This window comes from Mustela lutreola, chromosome 6 (genome assembly GCF_030435805.1).
Source record: "Mustela lutreola isolate mMusLut2 chromosome 6, mMusLut2.pri, whole genome shotgun sequence".
NCBI lineage: Eukaryota > Metazoa > Chordata > Mammalia > Carnivora > Mustelidae > Mustela > Mustela lutreola.
The window spans coordinates 78300254-78323435 of NC_081295.1; the positions used below are offsets into that span (position 1 = coordinate 78300254).

Below are 23182 nucleotides of genomic sequence, written 5' to 3' on the forward strand. Positions count from 1 at the left end.
GTAATGGAGCTATTACTGTTAATGAAATTTTTTATGTTACCTTACTGTCCTTAAAAATACTATAGTGAGCTATGTGTAAGGAGTGTAAAATCACTGTGATAAAGTTCAGAAATACTCTTCTCTGCTCTTATAGCCTGCATAATGCAGACCGTGTTAGTTGCTTAAAATACGTTTTGAATGATTGTTTTTAAAATGAGCCCTATGCCTAACTCCTAATATTCGTGATACATTCTAATTGTCCAATTATATTTCTTTCACAGCATTGTTATCAGCTACAGCTCTGAATTATCTGCTGTCTTTAGTTGCTATCGTCCTATTCTTTGTTTATTATACTCATCCAGCCAGTTGTTCAGAAAATAAAGCATTCATCAGTGTCAACATGCTCCTCTGCCTTGGTGCTTCTGTAATGTCTATTCTGCCAAAAATCCAAGTATGATCTTTATATCATTAGTTTTTAATGAAGCTTCCATTTTTCTAAGTTTCCCCTAAATCTTGAATGATGTCAGAATATTTGTCTTAATTTTTCTTTGTAGGAATCACAACCAAGATCTGGTTTGTTACAGTCTTCAGTAATCACAGTCTACACAATGTATTTGACATGGTCTGCTATGACCAATGAACCGGGTATGTTTTGTTTGCTTGGGTTTCTTTCTTTTTTTTTTTAAAGATTTTATATATTTATTTGCTAGAGATTACAGGTAGGCAGAGAGGCAGACACAGGGGTGTGGCGGGGTAGTAGGCTCCCTGCTGAGCAGAGAGCCCAATGCGTAACTTGATCCCAGGACCCTAGGATCATGACCTGAGCTGAAGGCAGAGGCTTTGACCCACTGAGCCACGGAGGCGCCCCAAGAGAAGTGTCTTTTTTTTTTTTTTTTTAAAGATTGTATTTATTTGACAGAGAGGGAGAGTGAGTGTGAGTAGGCAGAGCGTCAAGCAGAGGGAGAGGGAGAAATAGGCTCTCCACCGAGCAGGAAGCCCGATGTGGGGCTCGATCCCAGGAACGTGGGGTCATGACCTGAGTCAAACAGCCACTTAACCAACTGTGCCACCCAGGCACCCCTTATTTCTTTTTAATGAATTCTGCAACTTTTTTTTTTCATAGATGATTATTTTGTGAAAGTAAGCTATTTAAAAAATAAGCCTCTGGGGTGCCTAGGTGGCTTAGTGGGTTAAGCATCTGACTCTTGATTTTTGGCCCAGGTCCTTGATCTCATGCATCCTGAGATGGATCTCTGGGTCACTCAGGAGAGTGTCTTCTTGAGTCTTTTCTCTCCCTCAGACCCCCCTGCCACCCAACGCTCTCTTGCTCTTTCTCTCATTCTAAAATAAGTAAATAAATCTTTTTTTTTTTTTTTAAAGATTTTATTTATTTGTCAGAGAGAGAGGGAGAGAGAGCGAGTACAGGCGGACAGAATGGCAGGCAGAGGCAGAGGGAGAAGCAAGCTCCCTGCCGAGCAAGGAGCCCGATGCGGGACTCGATCCCAGGACGCTGGGATCATGACCTGAGCCGAAGGCAGCTGCTTAACCAACTGAGCCACCCAGGAGTCCCTAAGTAAATAAATCTTTAAAAAAGAAAAATAAGCCTCTAGAAGAAAACAGTATGGAAATAATAGCATTTTCATATTTGATGTACTGCTATGTATTTTTTTCACTTTGCTTCTTTTAGTAACAAATTATAATCATATGAAAATTATAACAAATATACCTAATTTGAACAGTCATATTTATGGTAGTGTGTGTGTGTATATATATATATATAGAGAGAGAGAGAGAGAGAGAGAGAGGGTGTGTGTGTGTGTGTGTATTAGAAAAGCTATTAAAATGCTCCTTGATTCATTGCTAAGCAGTATAGTTTTGCTTTTAACTAATTAAGATACTGTTTTTGTCTGTGAGTACCTTGCAAGTGAATATAATTAGGCTTTCTAATGAATCTCTTTATAGGCCAGTTATATTGCATTCCATGAGATTAAGAAGCCAATATAAATCATTTGGGGTGAAGCAGATGAGCAAGAAATTAGTTACTGATTTTGAAAAGGAAGAAGTGGTGCCTTTTACTTAAAATTACAAAATGTTATCTGAATCTGATTTCAAGTTTATAAACTCAGTAGATGCTTTATCAATAGTGGGATGAAGGCTGTTTTTTTAATTAAAGATTTTATTTATTTATTTGACAGAGATCACAAGTAGGCAGAGAGGCAAGCAGAGAGAGAGAGGAGGAAGCAGGCTCCCTGCTGGGCAGGGAGCAGGTCCTCGATCCCAGGACCCTGGGATCACGACCCAAACCGAAGGCAGAGGCTTTAACCCACTGAGTCACCCAGGTGTCCTGATGAAGGCTGTTTTTAGTATTACAGAAAAGAATTATTTTTGTTCAGGTATTAAGTCGTTAGAAATTTTTTTTATTAATTTGCTTTAGAGCTTACTCTTATCTGAATGGCTCTAAGATAAGAATCAATTTTGTCTTATTTTTCCCCCTAATTAATGATTGTTTTCATCATAAGATGATAGTTGATATACCTGACTTTGTGGAAGAGAGAAACATTTTGGATACTTTAGTGAATACAGACTTTTTCTTACAAAAGTTAACAGTATGGATTAGGTCATTATGACTTATTTGGACATTTCCACAAAACACTTGTTAAAATTCTAATTAACTAGTAATTTTATGTTTAATCTCCCTTGTCTACATAGCAATGTACTTTGACCAAAGTTTATAAATTTCATAAAGTCAGTATTGTTCTCCTACAATATATATTAGGAAAAGCCACTGAATCTTCATTTAGAACACCTGAATTTTATTCCTAACTGTACTAGGGTTTATTATACTTATGAGAGCTCATCTCAATTTCACCTTTTTCTTGATCAGTTTAGAGCTTAATATCATCTCCGTTCTGGACATTTTTCTGGGCACTTCTATAAAGTTAGCACTGTAATATTTAAAAGGTATCATTATCAATAAATACAAGTTTTTCAGATTACATTTTTCTTGTATTTGTGCCTTCTTCCAGGAAGATTTTTTGAATATGCAAGGGCATAAAATTAAAAATAAAAAAGAAAAAAACACTTTTAACTAGGTCCCCCAAAATAAATTACTTCTTATACTGTTTGGCATTTTAATTTGACCTTAATTTACATTACAGAAACAAACTGCAATCCAAGTCTACTAAGCATAATTGGGTACAATACAACAAACACTGTCCCAAAGGAGGGGCAGTCTGTCCAGTGGTGGCATGCTCAAGGAATTATAGGACTGATCCTCTTTTTATTATGTGTGTTTTATTCAAGGTAAGAAAAACTGTGGATTATTTTTTAACAAGAAATCTAGCCATTCATTTAAAAATCAGTTTTTTAAATACCCCTTTTCCTTCTTTCCTGTCTTTTATGCAGCATCCGTACTTCAAACAACAGTCAGGTTAATAAATTGACTCTAACAAGTGATGAATCAACATTAATAGAAGATGGTGGAGCCAGAAGTGATGGATCACTGGAGGATGGAGACGATGTTCACCGAGCCGTAGATAATGAAAGGGATGGTGTTACTTACAGTTATTCCTTCTTTCATTTCATGCTTTTCTTGGCTTCACTTTATATCATGATGACCCTTACCAACTGGTACAGGTAAGTACATTTCATGAAAACTTTGCATGTGGAAATTTCAATGTTTTTCATCATTGTATTGTATGTAAAACGGGTATGAAGTACTTTTGATCCTCCAATGTATTTCAGAATTTACATATAAATGAATGAGATCAGTATAAGAAGTGCAGACTTTACTTCCTTGCTTTGGCATTAATATTGAAATACTTCCAAATCTTGAAGAGATTAAAATCAGAAGCTTCATGAAATTACACATTTTTTACAGAAATTACCATGTTAATAATAGATTATTCTTCATTTTAAGAGCAGACTTTACTGACATTTACTATTGAAAAATAAGCATTTTTTTAAAAAGTCCTACACTGCGGCATATTAAGTGATAAGAATTCCATGTAGTGTTCAGTAATTCACAGCTTTGGCTGTCAGATAACAAACATTAAGACCTTAGATTGGGGCACCCTGCTGGCTCCATTAGAGGAGCATGTGACTCTTGATCTCTGGGTTATGAGTTTGAGCCCCATGATGGGTGTAAAGATTACTTAGAAATAAAATCTTAAAAAAAAAAGAAACCGTTAGATAAAAAATATTTTTGGTATGTTTCATTTGTACAAAAACCAGCTAAATTTGGAATGTATTTCCTTCTGAATCTCTTAAATCTGAAAAGGCTGAAGGTGAGAGAGTGGTTCCAATATACGCTTGGAATAGATGACACTTTTTTTATACAGGATAGGATTGATATGTTAGTTAGTTAGTTATCAGGGAAAGAGAGAGCACAAGCCAGGGGGCAGGCTTGGCTTCCCTCTGAGCAAGGAGCCTGATGTGGGACTCGATCCCAGAACTCCAGGCTCATGACTGGAGCAGAAGGCAGATGCTTAACTGACTGAGCCATCCAGGTGGCCCTAGAATTGATAAATCTTTTATAACAATATCTTACTTATTAACCAGGCATCACAGTCCATTTCCCTGTTGTCTAATGACTGCTAAGCCAGAAGTACAGGATTCCCCCTACTTTTTACAGTTTGCATTATGCTACTTCATTTTTATTAAAGGCTTATGCTAGTACCTGCTTTTGCTGACTGAAAGAAACACAAAGAGAAATTTTGCTTTTAAGAAAAAAGCCATTTACTTTACTCATACAGGTTTTTTGTAAAAGCAAAGTGGCCTAACAAACGTACAGAAAGTGGGGACCTATACATAAAGAACCCGAGTATTAGTAAAAGAGCTACTTCAGAAGGCCAATGTCCTTTACTCCTTTAAAAGAAATTCTTAATTTTTACCTTCACATTAGTTGCTAAAGTAGTATGACAAGCAGAGCAACAGATTAGCTCAACAATTGTGTATCTGTTACCACAAACTATACAAAGAATACCTCGAAGTAAAGTTAAGTAGCGTGATGGCTGAATCTCTCTTTCCCTTTTATTTTTTTCTTAAATTTTAGGTATGAGCCTTCTCGTGAGATGAAGAGTCAGTGGACAGCGGTATGGGTGAAAATCTCTTCTAGTTGGATTGGCATTGTGTTGTATGTTTGGACACTAGTGGCACCACTTGTTCTTACAAATCGTGATTTTGATTGAACAGGACTTCTGGCATGAAAGTCCCACTTTGGTCATTGCTTGTTTGAGATTAACAGTATTCCAAACTTTTGTAAAGTTGTGTATGTGCGTGCTTCCCATGTAACTTCTCCAGTGTTCTGGCATGAACTAGATTTTATTGCTTGTCATTTTATCATTGTATTTTTGCCATGCACATTGATAAGTGTGTTAGAATGAATTACAAAGGGAGAGAGATAGGAGTCTGGTGGTGAAAAGTGGACGTTGTTAGGTTTATCCTTAGTTCTGTGCCTGTGAAATTAAGAGTAAAAACAAAACTGCTTCTTGACAGTATGATTTTTAAATTGTGCTAGTCCCTAAGCTGTTTTAGAAAGTAGAAAAGGAAATGTATGGCTGCCTTTTGAAATATTTGATGCCTTGCTCTACAAGAGACTGCAAAGAAGGTGGCTATTGTAAAATTGTATAAATAAGTGACTTAAATGCCGGTTGTTTGAAAAATCTTTTCAGGTTTTTCCCCTGATGTGAAGATAAGGAACTTAAACAGGTAGGAAGTGTTTGATGGACAATAGTGTAAATTATGATGGAGATTAAGAGACAGAGGCTTCATAGAAAGATTGGGGATAGTGGGTTACTAATTTGAATACCCAGTTAGGTTGTAATCTTCCCTGGGTAGGGATGGCCTTTCATATCAACATACCAACTTTGTTTTAGTCATTATAACATAAGCAAAAGTATAGGTTCAAAGGAGATGTTAGGTACTCTGAAGGATTTATACAAAGCTTTTGAAAAAGGTAATCGTGGGTTAGAAGGTGTACTTTGAAAGTTCATTAAAATCGAAGGTAGTAAACTTTTGACAGGACATTACTGTAGTTTAGACTAAGCCTCAGGAGATAAATTAGATAAAATCTAGTCCAAGCCTTCGTTTTAGAAATGAAGAAAACCGAAGCTCAGATAACTGATCAGTGACCAGGCTAGGAAATCCCAAGTTTCCCAAAAACAGCTGGCATTTCTTTGGCATTGAAAAACAACTTCTATTCAAAATACATGCGTAATAGATTACACACCTCATTAGTGGTGGTGAATTCGTTATGTGATTTGCTGGTGTCCAGCTTGCCTTCTACCCATAAACCGAGGCCAGGAGAATGATGGAATGCTATAGAATATAAACTGCTTATAGTATACTATACCATAGGTTCAGAAGATGTTTAAAATGCTTTTGTATTTGCTGCCATTTAATTGAAATATATAGTTTATTATAGTCTTTCAACCTGAAAATCAAGCAGTATAACAGTTAACTTAGAAACTTAGTTACTTGTGTATGTTTAACTAGTGTCATAATCTTAAAATCTATATTTGCTTCTTTTAAGGTATTTATTAATGTAAATGAAAGATAACAATTCAACTTAATTCCCCAACTTTATTCTGTGTGTTGATATTGTGTTCCATCATTTTGAATGGCTGTGTTCTATCTCTAAATAAATGAATTCAGAGAAAGTGTGTGGTGTACTAATTCTTTAGCAACTCAAATTTAGGTCACTATATATACTCAGACCTACTTTTTCTCTTCTGTATAAAGGAACCTGAAACAGGGTTTACTGTCCATTGCATTTGCTGAAAACCTGTATTATTTTAAAGGTGATAGTTACACCGTTTTGGTCGTCTGTAAATAACCCATGAAATTGGATCTCAGGTAATTCAAGTCATGTTCTCCTAAAGAACCTTTAATAGATGGGCCAGTTTAGTTTGGAGAATAATTTTAACCTGTGTCCAAAGGCATTTTTTCCTAAGTTGTAAATGGATGCTTTCTGACACAAGAGGATATAAAAAAGTTCCTTAACAACAACAAACAGAAATGAAGTACTCTATTCCGTATGTTACTAAGGCTTGGTATATTTTATTCAGTAATTCATTTAAAATGGCATGATTTCTCCAATATTATAAGCAAGATAGTATCTATGAAGCCTTGGGCATTTTACTCAGAAAAATCTTAATGTTCACACAAAACCTATACAGGAATGTTTATTGCTTTATTTGCAGTAGCCCAAACTGGAAACAAACCAAAAAAGTCTTTCAACTGTGTTTAAATGAAATGTTTAAACACACAGTCCTACATCTATACCTTGAACCTACTAAACAATAAATAGAGGAATAAACTCTTGGTACACAAAACAACTTGACTGGATCTCCAAGGAAGTACGCTACTGTATTAAAAAGCCAATCCCAAAAGATTACATAGAGTATCATTTCATTTGTAATATATATTTTTAAAGATTTTATTTATTTATTTGACAGATCACAAGTAGGCAGAGAGGTAGGCAGAGAGAGGTGGGGGGAAGCAGACTCCGCATTAAGCAGAGAGCCTGATGCGGGGCTCGATCCCAGGACTCTGGGATCATGACCTGAGCCGAAAGCAGAGGTTTTAACCCACTGAGCCACCCAGGCGCCCCTATACTACTCTTTCAATGATGAAAATAAAGATCAGTGGTTCTTTGGAACCCGTAATTAGAAGAATCCTTGAGGGCAGGTTAAATGATTAGTTCTACAAGAAACTGCCGTCTTCTGACGTGTTCACACCATTGATAAATGAACCGTTCGGTTTCTTTGCATCCTTGCCCGCATTTGGTATCACTAATTTTAGCCATTCTGATAGAAATATTGTGTTATCTCATTGTAGTTTTAATTTGCCTTTCCCAAATTGCTAATGGTGTTGAGTATCTCTTCATATGCTTATTTGCCAACTGTAGGTCCTCAGTAAAATGTCTATTCATGCCTTTTGGCAATTTTGTAATTTTGTAATTGGATGGTTTATTGTTACAATTTGTTGAATTTTGAGTTAAAATATTCTAGATATACATCCTGTATCAGATAGTACGTAGTTTACAAATATTTTCTCCTAGTCTGTATCTTTGTTCTTCCATCTGAACAGGGTCTTTTGCAGAGCAAAAGTGCTTAGTTTTGATTAGCTTCAATTTACCAATTTTTAAAAGACCTAACATGTTTTTCAACTTGTCACTACTTGGCCAGCCCAGCACACTTTTAGTACTGCCGTGTAACAGCTCTAAAAGCATCCCCATTTACTGGCAGATTCTCCATTCTTACACCCTTGATTTTCTATGTTCTAAGATGTAAGATAAAGAGAGCTTTTTGTTTCTTTTTTTTTTTTTTTAAGTGTATTAGGGTTCTCCAGAGAAAAAAATAGTAAGATACTTTGATAAATGGTAAAAACGGCACTTCACCCCTGTGGTCTTTCTACCCCAAACCCATTAACTCCTATAATCATGGGAAAACAGTAAACCCAAATGAAGGTCACTCCACAAAATACCATGCCAGTACTCCTTGTAACTGTAATGGTCTGATTTATTTGTATTATAGTTAGTCTGTTTGATACCAATTCCATGAAATTTTCTGATTTGCTTTATGGCCTAATATGCAACCAATTCTCAAAAAATATTTCATGTGTGCTTGAAATGAACATTAGGCTCTAATTCTTAAATGTAACATGTTCATCACAACAAATATCATTTCATCATCTTCCCAGTCTGCAGACTATTGTCATTTTTAAGCCTTATCACTTGAGTATACCATCCCTATGAAAAACAAGGTAACACACTCAAAGAACATTCAGCTCTGTTCTACGTGATTTCTGATGCCGATACTTACAACCACCCCCCTTAAATGAAAGAAAGTTATAATGAGGATGAAGATAGGGGGCACTCTTGAAATTAATGGTCTTCATACTGTGGTACTTGTTTTCCAGACAGTACAGAGACTTCCTCTGGTAAGCAAGAGGTATTAGAGATCAGTGTCCAGATCTTCAATTTCCTTATTACTCCTTCCTGAACTTGGATCTGCCTGAAAAGATGCCTTAAGAACATCAGGGCATCATCCCTCTCTTAACAATCACTTTCCACATTTAACAAAGATGTAGCTCTTAGGCATTCTGAATCTAAGGCATTACTAAGGCACTGGATAAACTCTCAAACACCCAATAAAGACAAAATTTTAAATACTGGTGAGAAAGAATGACACTGGGGGCAGAATACTTTTGCAATTCAGGTAGTTTCTGGGTTTTTTTGCTGTTGATGAAATTGAAAGATGATCTAATTAAGTCACCAGTGGGTAACTAATTAAAAAATACAATAGTTCTAGCATATAGTTATGAAGGAGTTAAAAGGACTGATAGTGCTATACCAAATTCCTTCCATCATACACTTTTTTGTATTACAAAGTTTTTAAGAGTTGTACACTTACAAAAACAAAAAGGAATGAAACTGATGATGCTTACACTGATAATCTTCAGCTTCAGATACAAAAAAATTGGGGAAGTACTCCTTCCCCCCAATCAAGACCTGTTCAGGCCACTAAAAATGTTATTTCTCATACAATTTTACTGTTTAATGTTTGCCAAAATTTGAGTATTAGTGAACACTAAGATCAATCCCCCCACCCCAAAAAAAACCCGAAGGCAGAACATAATAGTTTGTTCTCCACTCACCTGAAGTCTACAATAGGTGTCCAAGATTGATGGGTGCCTCTCTTCTAAGCAGTGATTCAGGAAGCCAAATTTCTTCCTTCTTGAATGTATACTCTGAAGCCATATACTCCTCTGCATCAGGCTAGTGGAGGAGTAAAAGAGCAAGGAGGATTGCAGAGGGGAGGTTTTCACAAACCAGACCTGGAAGTTCTGTACATCACTTCTGATTTATTTATCAGAATTCAGTTACACAGCCACCCTGTTTATGAAGTAGAAATAATCTAACTCCATGATAGAGAAAATGGTTTGGATAATCATACTGTTTTGATGAACTGTGTATAACTGGACACAAATTTCTTTATAATGCTTAGAATCTTAAGGTAATAGGAAACAATTTCAAATTTAGTTGCAGAGAAGTAGGACACTATCTTCAGTGTAGGACTTTCACACATAATAAAAGTAGGATAAAATTCTTTGGGAGAAGTGGAATGGATGATGATGGTTATCAAATCAGTACGGTATTTAGATTCCTTTAGATACATTTTAAAAAGCATGTAACTTTTTAAACTAAGTTATATTTTTAAGTGGTAGTATTATCAGTACCCTAAATTCCTTCCAACTAAAGGTGAAAAATTTTAATTTCAACTCAAAAAAGTACTGGAACATATTTTTCAAGATTTTTAGAATATTTCTAAAGCTCCAAAATGTCCCCAAGAGAAGAAACTTAATCATATTCCACACTGAAGAAGAGAAGGGAAAAAGAAAATTCTCTTAAGTTCTGTCTCTCAGGCTCTAAATTCTTGTTCTCACTTTAACAACCTCTAAGCCAGTGACCTCTACAGCTTATGCAGAAACTAACTTCTGGGGACTTGAATTAGTTCACCAGGATGCCATTGTCAGAGCCAAATGTTTAAAGATCTGCTAAGGAAGGGTTTCCTATCTCTCTGTGGTAAGCTTTATTTTGAATTTTTACATTATAGTAATAGAAATTCCAGGATATTGACAGAATATGGCCACAAGGAGGGCCATATTTGTGATTCTTCATTAAATAGCCCTATAAAATATTCAGATATAAACTGCTCTGCTTCCAGGCTCTGCCTGAAGGTAGAATTCAACTTGATAAACGTAGTGCCCGCCTTGTATTAAGCTCTATAAGCCTGTTCCAAAGGGAGAAAGTGTTACTGTTCCATCTCTAGGGACAAAAATTACAGGCCTTGGGGCGCCTGGGTGTCTCAGTGGGTTAAAGCCTCTGCCTTCAGCTCAGGCCATGATCCCAGGGTCCTGGGATCCAGCCCCGTATCAGGCTCTCTGCTGAGCACGAAGCCTGCTTCCCTCTCTCTCTGCCTGTCTCTCTGCCTACTTGTGATCTCTTGTCAAATAAATAAATAGAATCTTTAAAAAAAAAAAAAAAATTACTGGCCTTTGGGTGGCATCCAGTGATCATGTTCTTACCTCATCTGGAACAATGAGAGGCATACTTCTCTTAGTTCTTTATTAGAAATATCGGCAGCAAGCCAGTATAATTTTTAACACAAAAGAACTTTAAAACACATTAAGTTTAGAGACCTTATATTCCTTCGTTGTTGTAATACACAGTCTAACTCTTGAGATGAGGCACAAAGATCTTGGTGTGAATCAAAAATGGACAACAGACAGTTTACAATTTAAATCTACTTCCTATAAAAAGGAAAAAATTTTACATGTGGGTGTCACCTCTAAAGAAGACACGTAACAGACATTAGTACGCAACATTCATTATATTTATTTTACTAAATAGTATGGTTCGAAAAAACACAAACAAATCAGAAAACTTTTACTTAAAACTAGTCCAACGAGATGGATGGGGTTGATGCCATCCCATCCCCCTTCTTTTTATATATATGGAGCTGGAGCCATTTCTGACAGCAAGCACTCATGTTTACTTTGCCTTTCCTTTGAACATGAATGAACTTCTCTGAACAAGAGAGACAAATGAAGTTTTACAAGATACAGGCACTTTATGTTCCCAGTTTTAAAAATAAGCCAAGTGAAAAATATTTAATAAAAGTAACTGGAACAGACAAAGGTTTAAGAGTTCTACCATTAGTTCTAGTGACTTACACTCAATGCAAACAGACAGCATCAAACAAGTAAAACAAACAAAAGTTTAACTGGGGTTAATGGGCATATACGTAAAAAAAGAAATCCAAGTTACTACAACTGGAGAAAAATGGCCATTTGAATCCAACTTAAAGATATGCCAACAATGTGCATTAAATCTTGTGTACCTATGTAGCTGAGTAACATCTGAAAGCTTTGCCAGAGTGTGTAAGTGAGAAAAGCAAAAGGTGCTTTTGATTCCACAGTATCTGATTAAACAAAACAAAGCAATTTACAAAAAAAAGTACCAAATGATACTTTAAAATAAATAGTTCATCATTTTGATGAATATATACATGTAGAGTCCACTTCCTGGGGATTTAGCTATCTAAAAGTGGCATATCACTATCCAGAGGTGCAGGAGCAAGTTCACATAAATAAAACAGTGTAGCTTCACTAGCTTCGGCTTCAGTCAATGGCTCCAGGCGAACAAGCTTACTCTGGGTTGGCTCTGGATCTAGGCTGCTATCCAGAAGCTCATCAACTTCTATGGGTTTATCTACTGAGGACATAACTTCTGATGATGCTGTACTCCCCTGTTCAACAGTAGAAGCAGGGTTCCCATCGAGGAATGCAAGAAGTGGAAAGGCAGTGTACTGGATAAGCTGCTTATCTATAATAAAGATTAGAAAAATGCTCTTTTATCACCAGCTTATACAGAGTTCAAGCTGAAGGTGGAAAAAATGGAAACAGCTGTGCATATATGCAATCACTACCCTTATACACCCAAATAAGAAATATAATATTTCGTGTCAGTAAATTTTAAAATGTACTAGTCAGAAAAGTCTTTCATTCAACAATTGAGAGTTCTTTCAGTTCTCCTACAGTTAAATTAAAAAAAAAAAATGACTTAAAGAACTAGTACCTCACCAATTTAATTTTTTCCATAAGCTGAAACCTTGATACATTATGCATAGAACTGAGAACAGTACATTCTGTGTTCAACTGCTAAGTATGGCAAAGACTTTCCTTGGCTCACATTAGTTTCTATGTATGACTCTTAATTTTAAAAGTCTGTAAAAATTAATACCACATTTATACCTACCTGTTTTGGGTTTAGATTTTCTTCCCTCTTCTGAAACTGGCTGAACTACATTGTTCTTGGTAGTTTCTAATCCTTTATTCTCAGACTAAAAGAGAAAAAATAATATAAAAAATACTTGTTTCACATTTTATATATTCCTAAAAATAGCAAAAAAATTTTAAAAAGCTGGTACGTTATGTGAATATTGGTGTATTATCTGAAATACAGGGGAAAAGGGAACACCGGGAAAGAAGAACTAGAGAGAGAAAGAGATCTGAATAGGTAAGACTGGTTAAGACCAGTTAAGAAAATTATTGCTGTCATCAAGTGGATGAAACAAAGAACCTGAACTAGGATGACAGTTAAGTATGAAAAGAGGGGACATTTCAAAAGAACAGACAGAATTTGTCAGAGGTAAAAGATGGGAACGAATCAAAGATGGCTGGTTTCAAACTAAGAGATAATTCTTTAGGACAATTAACTCAAACAGTTTTGATTAAAAATGTGTATCACTCATTTCACTCACAAACAGAATATTTAGCGTAAGTGAACATATTTAGAGTAGCTCAGGATGACATGGTGATATCCTTAAAACTATTATTTCTGTATTTGGAAGCCTCAAAGTTGAGGTGAAGTTTCTTCATTCTCCTTCTGAGATTCTTTCAGTTCTTTTCTGTCACTTAAATTGCTTCTTTCAACCACTGTCTTCTCTCCTCACATCTGACTGTAAAGGGGACTAAACTTTTAATGTTGTTTAGTTCTTCGGTGCTCTTTTCAATGATGTTCAAACTGAGGGGCTGAGGTTCACAATTTTTCCTAAATAGCTGTTAAGTCCCAGACACCTGCATGCTCACTAAGTATACAGTGTATAGAAAATATACTAATTCCTAAAATTGCCGATAATCATCATAAAATGATGCAGTACAAGTTTCCAGATTCAGAAATAATGACCTCAAGATATAATAAATTAAAACTTCCCAAAAATGTACATAAATATGTTTCGGATTTAGCAATCGCAATAAACAAACATTAAGGAAAGAATACCATCATTATCTTTTACTTTTTCAAATAGGTAGTTTCCAAGGATGCCAGTTATTCTAAAACATGTGAGAATCAGGATGACAAAAGGAATTCATCTCCCATGCAAATTCTTATTTGTTAGTAATGGCCACTTAGATGGCTCTATTGAAGCGTATAAGTGTCCTGATAATATTAGAAAAAGAGTGTTGTGATCTATGTTAATACAATACTTGTCATGAGCAAGGGAATGACAGCTGATGTGCCAGTTATTTGAAAACATTAATCTAGATTTTAGAACTATAATGAAAAGTCATTCTCTAATTTCTCTATAGCACTTTAGAACAATATGCAATTTGCTGTTTAACTGCTATTCCTGAGAACTGTAATTAAGATATTGGTTTTGCGATAAATAGGATAATCCAAGAATAAAGAATGACTCAATGTATAGCAATAAACAAACAGTTCAGCACATTGACTAAATAAATGCATGATATGGGTTCATTCACCTTAAGACCTAACATTTAATAATACCGTATTTACTAAAACCCAGGGTGTTGAGGTAATCCGCAGAAACTTAAAATATAAATCCAGGCAAAATTCAGCATGCTGCCTGTTTTGGTAAATAAAATTTTATGGAAGCACAGCCACACTCATTCTTTTATGTATTGTCTATGGCTGCTGTCACACTACAATTAGTGTTAAGTAGTTGTGACAGAGAACATATGGCCTACAAAAAAAAGTATCTACCAACTGGCCTTTTTATAAAAAGTATGCTAACCCCTGATAAAAATTATCCAAATATTCAATGTATAATCAACTTTTTAGTTCAAAAATTCACAAATTCTTTCAACTCTAAGTTACACAGCCTGTAACTTTGAGTATGTACAAGAACTGATCATGACATTAGAAAAATTCTACATTCTTACTCTAATTACTTATATCTAAGTGTTCATTTTTAGACAACAAAGAACAAAAAACAAGTAAAACTTTAAGTTCACTAATCTAGAACCTGTACAAATATCAGAGGACTTGATTTACACCTTTGCATTCGATAAAAAAATGGGACTGAACAGTATGGTATAAATGCAAGACAAATGGAGTATACACCTAATCTATTTTAAAAACATTTAAAAATCTGCCTATTGTATAAGCAATATACAAACTAACAGAATGACTCTAATCATTTGCTCTTAACAACTGCAAATTGTCCTTATTACTCATTAAAAACCAGTTCTAAAGAATTTCAACATTTGCTCATCCCAAATGGACTAACAAAATAACAAAACCATTACTTTAAAAAAAAGAAAAAAAACCTGTCCAAAATCCATACTTCATTGTTTCAACCTGCTGTACCTACAGTTAGTAAAAACTTAGTTCAAATCCCTGAGCTTTTACTGCATGCTAATAAAATGAAGGAACTATTTAAGAATATGGGTACCAGTGGATTTTCAATAAAAAATGCTGAGACACTGTTCATAGAAAGAATATGAATGTAAACTGAAGCACATAAAACATGAAAAAATATTTTAATAATTTGTTTCAGTGATATACCTGATCATGCCAAGTTTAAGTCAGTTGATTTCCCAGCATTTGAGGGCTCATTTCATACTGTTAATCACACAGGTACCTACAGAATTGGGCAATGACTCACCCCATAACCAAAAGCTTTTTTTTCAGCTAGAATTTTACTGTCTTGATCACACATATAAGGTAAAATACAAAATGTTTTTTGTAACTGGGAGTGATACTGCTCTCTACTTACTAGGGCTTTTTTCAGATTCTTACAGCTATGGGTCCTGAGCAACATGAATTAAAACTTACTTTTGTATTATTGATGTAATCTGTGGGATTCATCTGCACAGAACTAGTGAAAAGCTGAAAGACCAAACAAGAAAGATGATAAGTTTAAAAAATATTAAAAAAGAATTAACTGCGTGTTCAAAATTTTTATACAGCCATGTTGGGTAGAGATGTAGCTCCTGCACTAGGAAGTTTTCATACAGTATAACAGTTTGAAAGAGAAAAGCAGGAAAGCAGAAAGAAAAACACAAAAGCAGAGCAAGCTAGCCCATGCATCAGATGTTTTAAGAATTTCTCCATAAAACAGTGGGGTAAATCACTTAAGACAAATAGTGGTTTGCCCAACTTCTCATTTCCTTATTTTCTCTCTTAAATGCCTTTGGTTTTAAGTGGCATCTGGGGCTGAGTTCCTTGCCCTGACAGTAAGCCTTCACTGACTACCTGCTAAATACGTGAGAAATTTACAGAACCTGCTCTGTGATGGTGGCTCCTAAATTACACCTCAAACGAAGCCCTCTGACCAAATGGTATACCTTCTTGCTGCTTTTTTTCACCTCACCTAGCAACAGAAGACGTAAATGCTAAGACCACTGCTTACTGCATGCCTCTCAGTCCAGCCAGTTTACAGACATAACTTTTAAGTCATAAACTTCAGTTGTTCATTCCACAAGGATTTACTGAGCATCTAAAAAATAACTGACATCAATTGACATCATGAAGAATACAAGATGAAGACACTATTCCTGCTCTCTAGGAGCTTACAATCTGAAAGACAAGAACAAAATCAAATAGCAACATACAATCAGATACAATCCAATATTATAATACTAATGGATGGTGGAGATTAAAAGTACTGAGAGAAAGGAGAAAATCATGCATGTCTCTGTGTGTGTGTGTGTACACACACATGCACACAGGCACGTGCAAGATGAAACAAAGTCTTGATGAAGCTATCCAACACATATCAGGCCCTGAAGAATGGTTAGGACTTGTAGAAAGTGGAGAGAAAAATAAATCATAACATTAACAATAATAAAGAAGGAATGGTTGGGAGTGAGGGTGGGTAAATTCTAGCAGTAGATAAGATGACCAGTCTAAATAACATAAAACTTTCTGAGTTGAATAGTAGGTTGTATGTGTAAAGTTCAAGAAGTAAAGCAAGGTTCGTCAGAGCATAAGGCCACATTCTTCAGCAGTAAGAGCCTTGGAAAAGGCCCGAGCAAGGAACTATAGTGATTAAAGCATTTTAAGAGAATGAATACACCAAATGGTTCACATGACAGAACGAAATGCAGATAGATCCCTCCTCCACAGTCTCTAGAGATTGATTCCTCTTCCTTAAAGTTCCATTTTCAAAAAAAAAAAGTTCCACTTTCATGATAGCCTTAAAAATATCCCTAGTTCTTTCCTTCCTTTCATACTACCTACTGATCCATGTAAAGGAAGAGAATCAGATCCTTAAGAGTAGATACTTTACATGACCACCAATCTCTGCCAAGTTCAGCTTGTCACTGCCTCTGAGACCTGACCAGATTTTGTCCCTACTGAAAGTGGCATCTATAGAGTATAAGCTCCTCACTCTTTCTTTGCCCCACTCAATGCCACCCACCAAATCAGGGACACTTTCGTGTATTCCCAGCAGATGCTGAGTGTGAAGCAGAAAACAGTAGATTGTACATGAGGAGCTGACATAGTTGGTTGAATCCTACAGCCAAGCCTCTCCTGCTGACTCACAGTCACTAAGAACTGAACTCTGCATAGAACCCATGAACTCAGCACACCTATTCATGTCCTTACCATCTTTGCCATCTCAGAGAACAAGGCAACCAATGGGTAATTTTTACAGTCAGCATAATTCAAGGATGAAATAATGAAGATCTTAGATGAGAGAGGCATCAGAAAGTAGGGATTATCTGTGAGTGCTATTTTTGAAAATACACAGGACCTGAACAATGAGATAAAGATAAGGAAACCAAAATGACTCAGTGATTACTATTCTGGGTGAGTAAAGAGAAGTCTGATATCACTACAGAAAATAAAAGAAAGCTGAGAAACATAGCTCATTTAGAGAACAAAGAGAAGTTTGGCACTAAACACAAAAATCTAAGGCAAGATCTTAACTGATGATGGCATCAAAATTCAAGCAAAGTTTGCTTTAAAAAAAGATTAAGAGCTAGAGATATAAATTTGAGAGTAATCCTATAAGCCAAATATCTTCATAAAGGAAGGACAGAAAAAGAAAAGACCTAGAACAAATAAAAAGACAAAATAATGGGTACCTTGGGGATTACGCACAGGTAGAGAACAATAAGAAAAAGAAAGAGTAAACAAAGTAGAGTAAACAAAGAATAGTTAGGAAGACAGATAAACGAAGTCCAGTGACTCTAAAATCAAGAGAAGTCTCAGTGTCAAAAATAACCAGTATTAATATGAACAGCACTAATTATTTCTAATGCCCAAAAGAGCCCTTCAAGTTAGGCATCAGCCACAATTAACAAATGGGGAAACTGGGCAAAAGAGGTGAACTTTTCCAAGGTTAAATAGCTTGCCAGTAAGTGACATGAGCCAAATGAAACCCACCTACTAGCCCAATGGCCTGAATTAAAAACAAACAAACAAACAAACCTGGAGCCTACTCAGTATGGATAAACCAAGGCAGCACAGGCTTCAAGTGAATAAGCAAGATAATGCAGGGTTTCAAATAGAGTAAAAAAGAAGTAACAAATAAAGCCACTCATTTCTAATGTTTTGTAGTTAAAGAATTAGAGAGGCAAAACGGTAAATGAGCAGAGCCACACATCAAAATGTTTAAGAACGAGATCTGTACCCACTGAAGCAAGATGGGAAAAATCAAGGACAGAGATAGAAAAACAGAGAGGCACAGGGCAGGTGTACAAATAAGCTTTAAAGAGAAAGCAAGCACTTCCCCTAAGAAAAGAAAAATGAGATTTCCCAACTTATGAGAGAACAAGAACATTGTGATTATCCTCTGTGAGAACAGGGACGAGTTGGCGAGATGAGGTCTTGAAGACAGACAAGTATGATAAACATTCCAAGGTTAAATTAAAATAACCTAGAAGACTGCAAGGCTTTGTAAAAGGTCAGAATTACGGAATTTTGTTTCCTTCTTATAACCTAAGGGACAGATATTCTAAAAGGTCCCTGTATTCAGGATGGGGACAAAGACTGACAGAATCAAGAAGGGCTGACAAATTACTATTAACAAAGTAGGTCATTAATATGGATGCTGAATTCCCTTAAGATGATAACATAGGCCAGAAAGGAAATCTTCAAAGAAAGTGAAATTTATCCTGTGACATAATGATGATTTGGAAAGAACAATCAAATCATGGATATTGACAAAGACTAAGAAGCAGATTGCTAAGGTGGCAAATTAATAAGACTGAAGAGTAAGAAAGGACTAATTCCCTCTATCCTCACTGAGAAGTTCTTAAAAGGGCAAGACTACAGAATATTTTGATGTGACAGATGTACTTTAAGGCAGAAATGCAAAAAAAAAAAAAAAAAAGGAGCAACAAACCTTTTCAGGATACAGAAACAGATTTACAACAGAAAATGGAAATCAGGGACAGAACAATATTCATCTAGATGGGACCATTCATCTGGATGGGACCAAGCCATAAGGGAGAGAGGAGTGGTAGGAGCAAGAGAGAAGACAGCAAGAAAGGTAGTTAGTGCCAGAAATGGTAGATAAGGATTCACAGTCCAGACAACATTGAAGTGATACTCATGTAGGTGGTGGTGGGGACTGGAACAAGATAACCTTAGGACTCAGGACATAAACATTTTAAAAATATAGCAAATAATTTAAAATATAATTCATGTGAGTGGAAAACATTAATACCCAAAGTATTAAAAAGTGTCTCCATGCAGTTTCCTAAGTAACTCTCTTACTAAATTTCCACCCATTTCTATTCAGTGACAATCTATTCTAGAGCAGAACAAATACGGCAACAAGTCCAGAGAAGAAGTAGAAGTACTGAACAGAACTGGTATGTTGTTACAGAAGGATTAACTGAGCTGCTATTCAGAAAGGGGTAGTGATCACCCTCCTTCACTGTCCTGAACCCATCTGCTCATTGTTTCTGATAAACAAAATCATTCATTTAAAAAAAAAGAAAATGCAAAAACAGTGAAAATACAAAAAAGGTGTACTGATTTATAAATAATATATGTGAATACACAAACTGCCAGTACAGCAAAGATTATTCAAAGTACCTACATCAACCAGGAGATCTGGATCTATGCTAAACTGTCTTCCTGACAGCATGGCTTGGAAGTCCTCTAAGCTGCAATCAATGCTGTCAAGATAATCCAACAGCTCAACCCTAAGGAAAAAAGATTTAAAAAAAATATCAAATATTAGGTTTCCTTGCATTTAAAACCACATTATAAAATTCTTAATCTTAAGAGATCCTATTCAGTACTTGAGATTCCTGAAAAATGTAGTTAACTGAGAACTCACAGCCTTTACACACAAAACTTTATTATTTACAGAAAAGATTCTGCAACAATAGTCTGAATGTATCTTTTTTCCTCTACACTATAAATTATAAAATGTTTATTACTTATTAATGCTAATTTCTGCTTTTCTTATGCTATTAAGTACCTTAATAGAAATTATGTTATTCCATAGTCCTAATAAAAACATAAATATGCATACACACACAATTTATGAACATTCAAAACAAGTATCTCATTAAAGAAATCTAAGGAATTGCCAAGAAAATCTCAAGACTCTCTCCGCATGATTAAATCCTTCTCAAAAAACATATGCAAAACTCAAAAAACAAAGAAAGATTACATGGATTCACAATCTGAAAGGAAGATCACTTGAAGAGAATAGAACATGTAAAGTAAACAAAGAAAGCAAATAAATTCAGATAACATCTATATGAACACTCACTTTCCCAGAAGATTGATGTTATCATTTAAAATGGAATCCATCATGGTGACAGGATCTTCTGTGGTCAGACTAGATGAGCCATTTAGCTGGACAGCACTAGACATGAGAGGACTGGTGCCATCACTGCCTGAACTTAGTGATTCTCTGGCTGGTTCATTCTGATCTCCACTCTGAATGACAGGTGCATACTCATCTTCATTGTCATCCTCAACAATGACAATATCAGGGTATTGGCTACAGCTAGATCAGCAATATGAGAAAGAACCAATTACATTTTCAAATGCATTCAATAAATTCATTCTGTCCATTCATTCCCATGGAAATTTTCTCCCCAAAGTTGGGGAGAAGCATAATCACAAATATTGATTCATCATATGATGTGAGATGACAAAGGATCAATTAAAGATGTTTAACTCCAAAATTTAAAAAAAATCCGAATTCTCATTACTTTTTGTTGGAAGTCTTTTTGCTGAGGGGAGAACATCTGGTTAAATAATTTGGCTGCTTCAGCTTAATAATCCAAATAGGAGTTTGGTAGTAGTTTATCAGAGTAAAGTTGTTTTGAATTAAGCTCTTTGATAACAAAAGTAACCAATATTTTCACAAATTTTACTTTGTAATTTCCTTACTTGGAAGGATCAGCTATAACATCCTCATTAGTTTCTGGAATAACTGGGATATTTTCTTCATCTGCATTATCATCAGTTACATCATAAATAATGATGTCATCTGAAATCCGCTCCCTTGCCTTTAAACCTTCAGTCCTACTGTGTGGAACCTAAAAAAATCAGGGAGAAAATAACAAAATTGTAATTATATTGACTACCGAACAATATACCATTTAAAAAGTGCTAATTGGGCACCCATTATTTACTAAATATTAAGTAAACAATTTAGCTATGTTCTCTGCCCTAATGGGACTTACACACTAATTGGTATTTGCACCAATTTGCAAAGGTAGGAGGTGTGTTACTTCATTCTATTTAACTATTTCTTTTACTGTAAGGAATCATGAAGGTGGCATGCCTCAGAATAAGTCTATGGAAAGATCTTCACATTTTAAAGTATTTTTATATCCAAACGGTTTTAAAAAAAAAAGTCTTAAAACTTCACCAGGAATTTCAAGCATAACTAGATGGCCACTGTGCTGATGAGGATTATTTTAACTCAAGTTACTCTATTTGACATATGTCTTATTCTTTCTTATTAAAATGCTTTAATAGGAAAAAAATTTTTTCAACTACTCCACAGTTAAATGTCAGCCTGAATTTTTAGCAATATTTTTTTTTTATTCAGCTACAGATCTATTCAGATCATAGGTACCTAAAAAAAAACCCATTCAATTCTCTAAAGCAAATTAAAGTCTCATTATTATAATGAATAAATCTATAAATCTCAACAGTAGATAAATCTGAGGTAAAAGATGTAAAAGACTTAAAAATAAATAATTCCAGTTAGATTAAGAAATCTTCATCCATTTACACTGAGTCTTCAATCCTAAAAAAATAATAGGTATGCTTACTTTGAAACAGTGGTAAGACGTGATGCTAACTCTGATTTGCTTAAGAAAAAAATCTTGGTACTTCAGTAACAAATCTGAAGCAGTATTTAGAATTCTAAGATGTGAATGTAACCATGACAATCATCTATTAAAAGAAGTCTATACTCTGGACTGAACTGATTTGCCAGTGGGTTTAAGTTTGACAAATTATCCAGACAGCCCATGACAAAAATAAATGTAAACAAAAATGTTTTGCAATTGCTAAAAAATCTAGTCTATGTAATTTATAATAAAAGTTGGAAATAACCTAAAATAACTAATAGATAAATGCATAATTACATTATCATAATATTCAACTGCTATCAGGTAGTAGTTGAGATGAACTAAATCTGTTTAATAAATCTCAAAAGCCAAAGTGAAAAAAGTCAAAATGTAAAATGATATGTGCAAAATAATATCATTCATATGAAGTTTAAATACATACAAAGTAATACCAAATATTGTTCATGAATTCACGCATATAAAAAGGACCATGGGGATGATAAATACTAATTCAAGATTTATCTAGGAGAAACTGAAGAGGAGGCAAAAAACAAATCAGGGAACAGGTTTGTTCCCATATCATCATATAATAAATGGTATTTATAATGCTTTATTTCTTAAAATAATCTAAACCAAATAATAAAAAATGTCATGATTTGATAAAGCTGGAGGATGAGCACTTAGATTATTATTCACTGAACTTTGCAAATGTGAGTGCATGAAATACTGTTGTAATAAAATCTGGTTTGAGAATAAATATAAAACAGAATTTAAACAAAAAATTACTTTATGATGGTGATTATCAGCTGGTTCTTTGACTATATGCTGAAACAGATTCTTCTTTTGGGCTCCATTAGTGTTTAGAAGTAGAGGCCTGAAAATCAGCATATATACATTAAATTCAGTGAAGCAAACATACAAGAAATTTAAACTGATTGTAATATTTTACCCTCACATGAACATAAACACTTCAATAATAAAAGATTTCAGGTGGTGACACAAAATAAGCTCTTAAAAATGGTCACATCTTAGGGAGAGAAACTAGAGGATGACTATGTCTAGGGCTTTGATTTCGTCATTCTTTTGTACTATTTTTGTTAAATACAATAAA

General features: G+C 35.0%; 2 protein-coding genes across 7 annotated transcripts in view; one reads left to right on the forward strand and one right to left on the reverse strand.

The window, feature by feature from the left end:
* The window catches only part of SERINC1 (serine incorporator 1), a 35442-nt gene extending 28804 nt beyond the window's left edge, over positions 1-6638 (forward strand). The window contains exons 6-10 of the mRNA XM_059177701.1: positions 261-430; positions 534-624; positions 3138-3282; positions 3385-3615; positions 5033-6638. Of these exons, the coding sequence (XP_059033684.1) occupies positions 261-430; positions 534-624; positions 3138-3282; positions 3385-3615; positions 5033-5168 (773 nt within the window). The 3' untranslated portion in view covers positions 5169-6638. The remainder of the gene's footprint in view (positions 1-260; positions 431-533; positions 625-3137; positions 3283-3384; positions 3616-5032) is intronic.
* HSF2 (heat shock transcription factor 2) overlaps positions 3135-23182 on the reverse strand; it is a 40986-nt gene continuing 20938 nt past the window's right edge. Inside the window, exons 7-14 of one of the 6 annotated variants that reach the window (XR_009354668.1) lie at positions 22858-22945; positions 21158-21306; positions 20529-20768; positions 19845-19950; positions 15623-15676; positions 12803-12887; positions 9640-9760; positions 3135-3809 (exon numbers count right to left, since the gene is read on the reverse strand). Coding sequence is in view for 4 of the 6 variants with exons in the window: in XM_059177696.1 (XP_059033679.1) it covers positions 12078-12370; positions 12803-12887; positions 15623-15676; positions 19845-19950; positions 20529-20768; positions 21158-21306; positions 22858-22945 (1015 nt within the window). In the remaining 2 variants the exon portion in view is untranslated. Of the gene's footprint in view, positions 3810-6230; positions 9761-11360; positions 12371-12802; positions 12888-15622; positions 15677-19844; positions 19951-20528; positions 20769-21157; positions 21307-22857; positions 22946-23182 lie in introns of those variants that run through there. The other 5 variants (XR_009354667.1, XM_059177698.1, XM_059177696.1 and 2 more) reach the window with 5 other exon arrangements.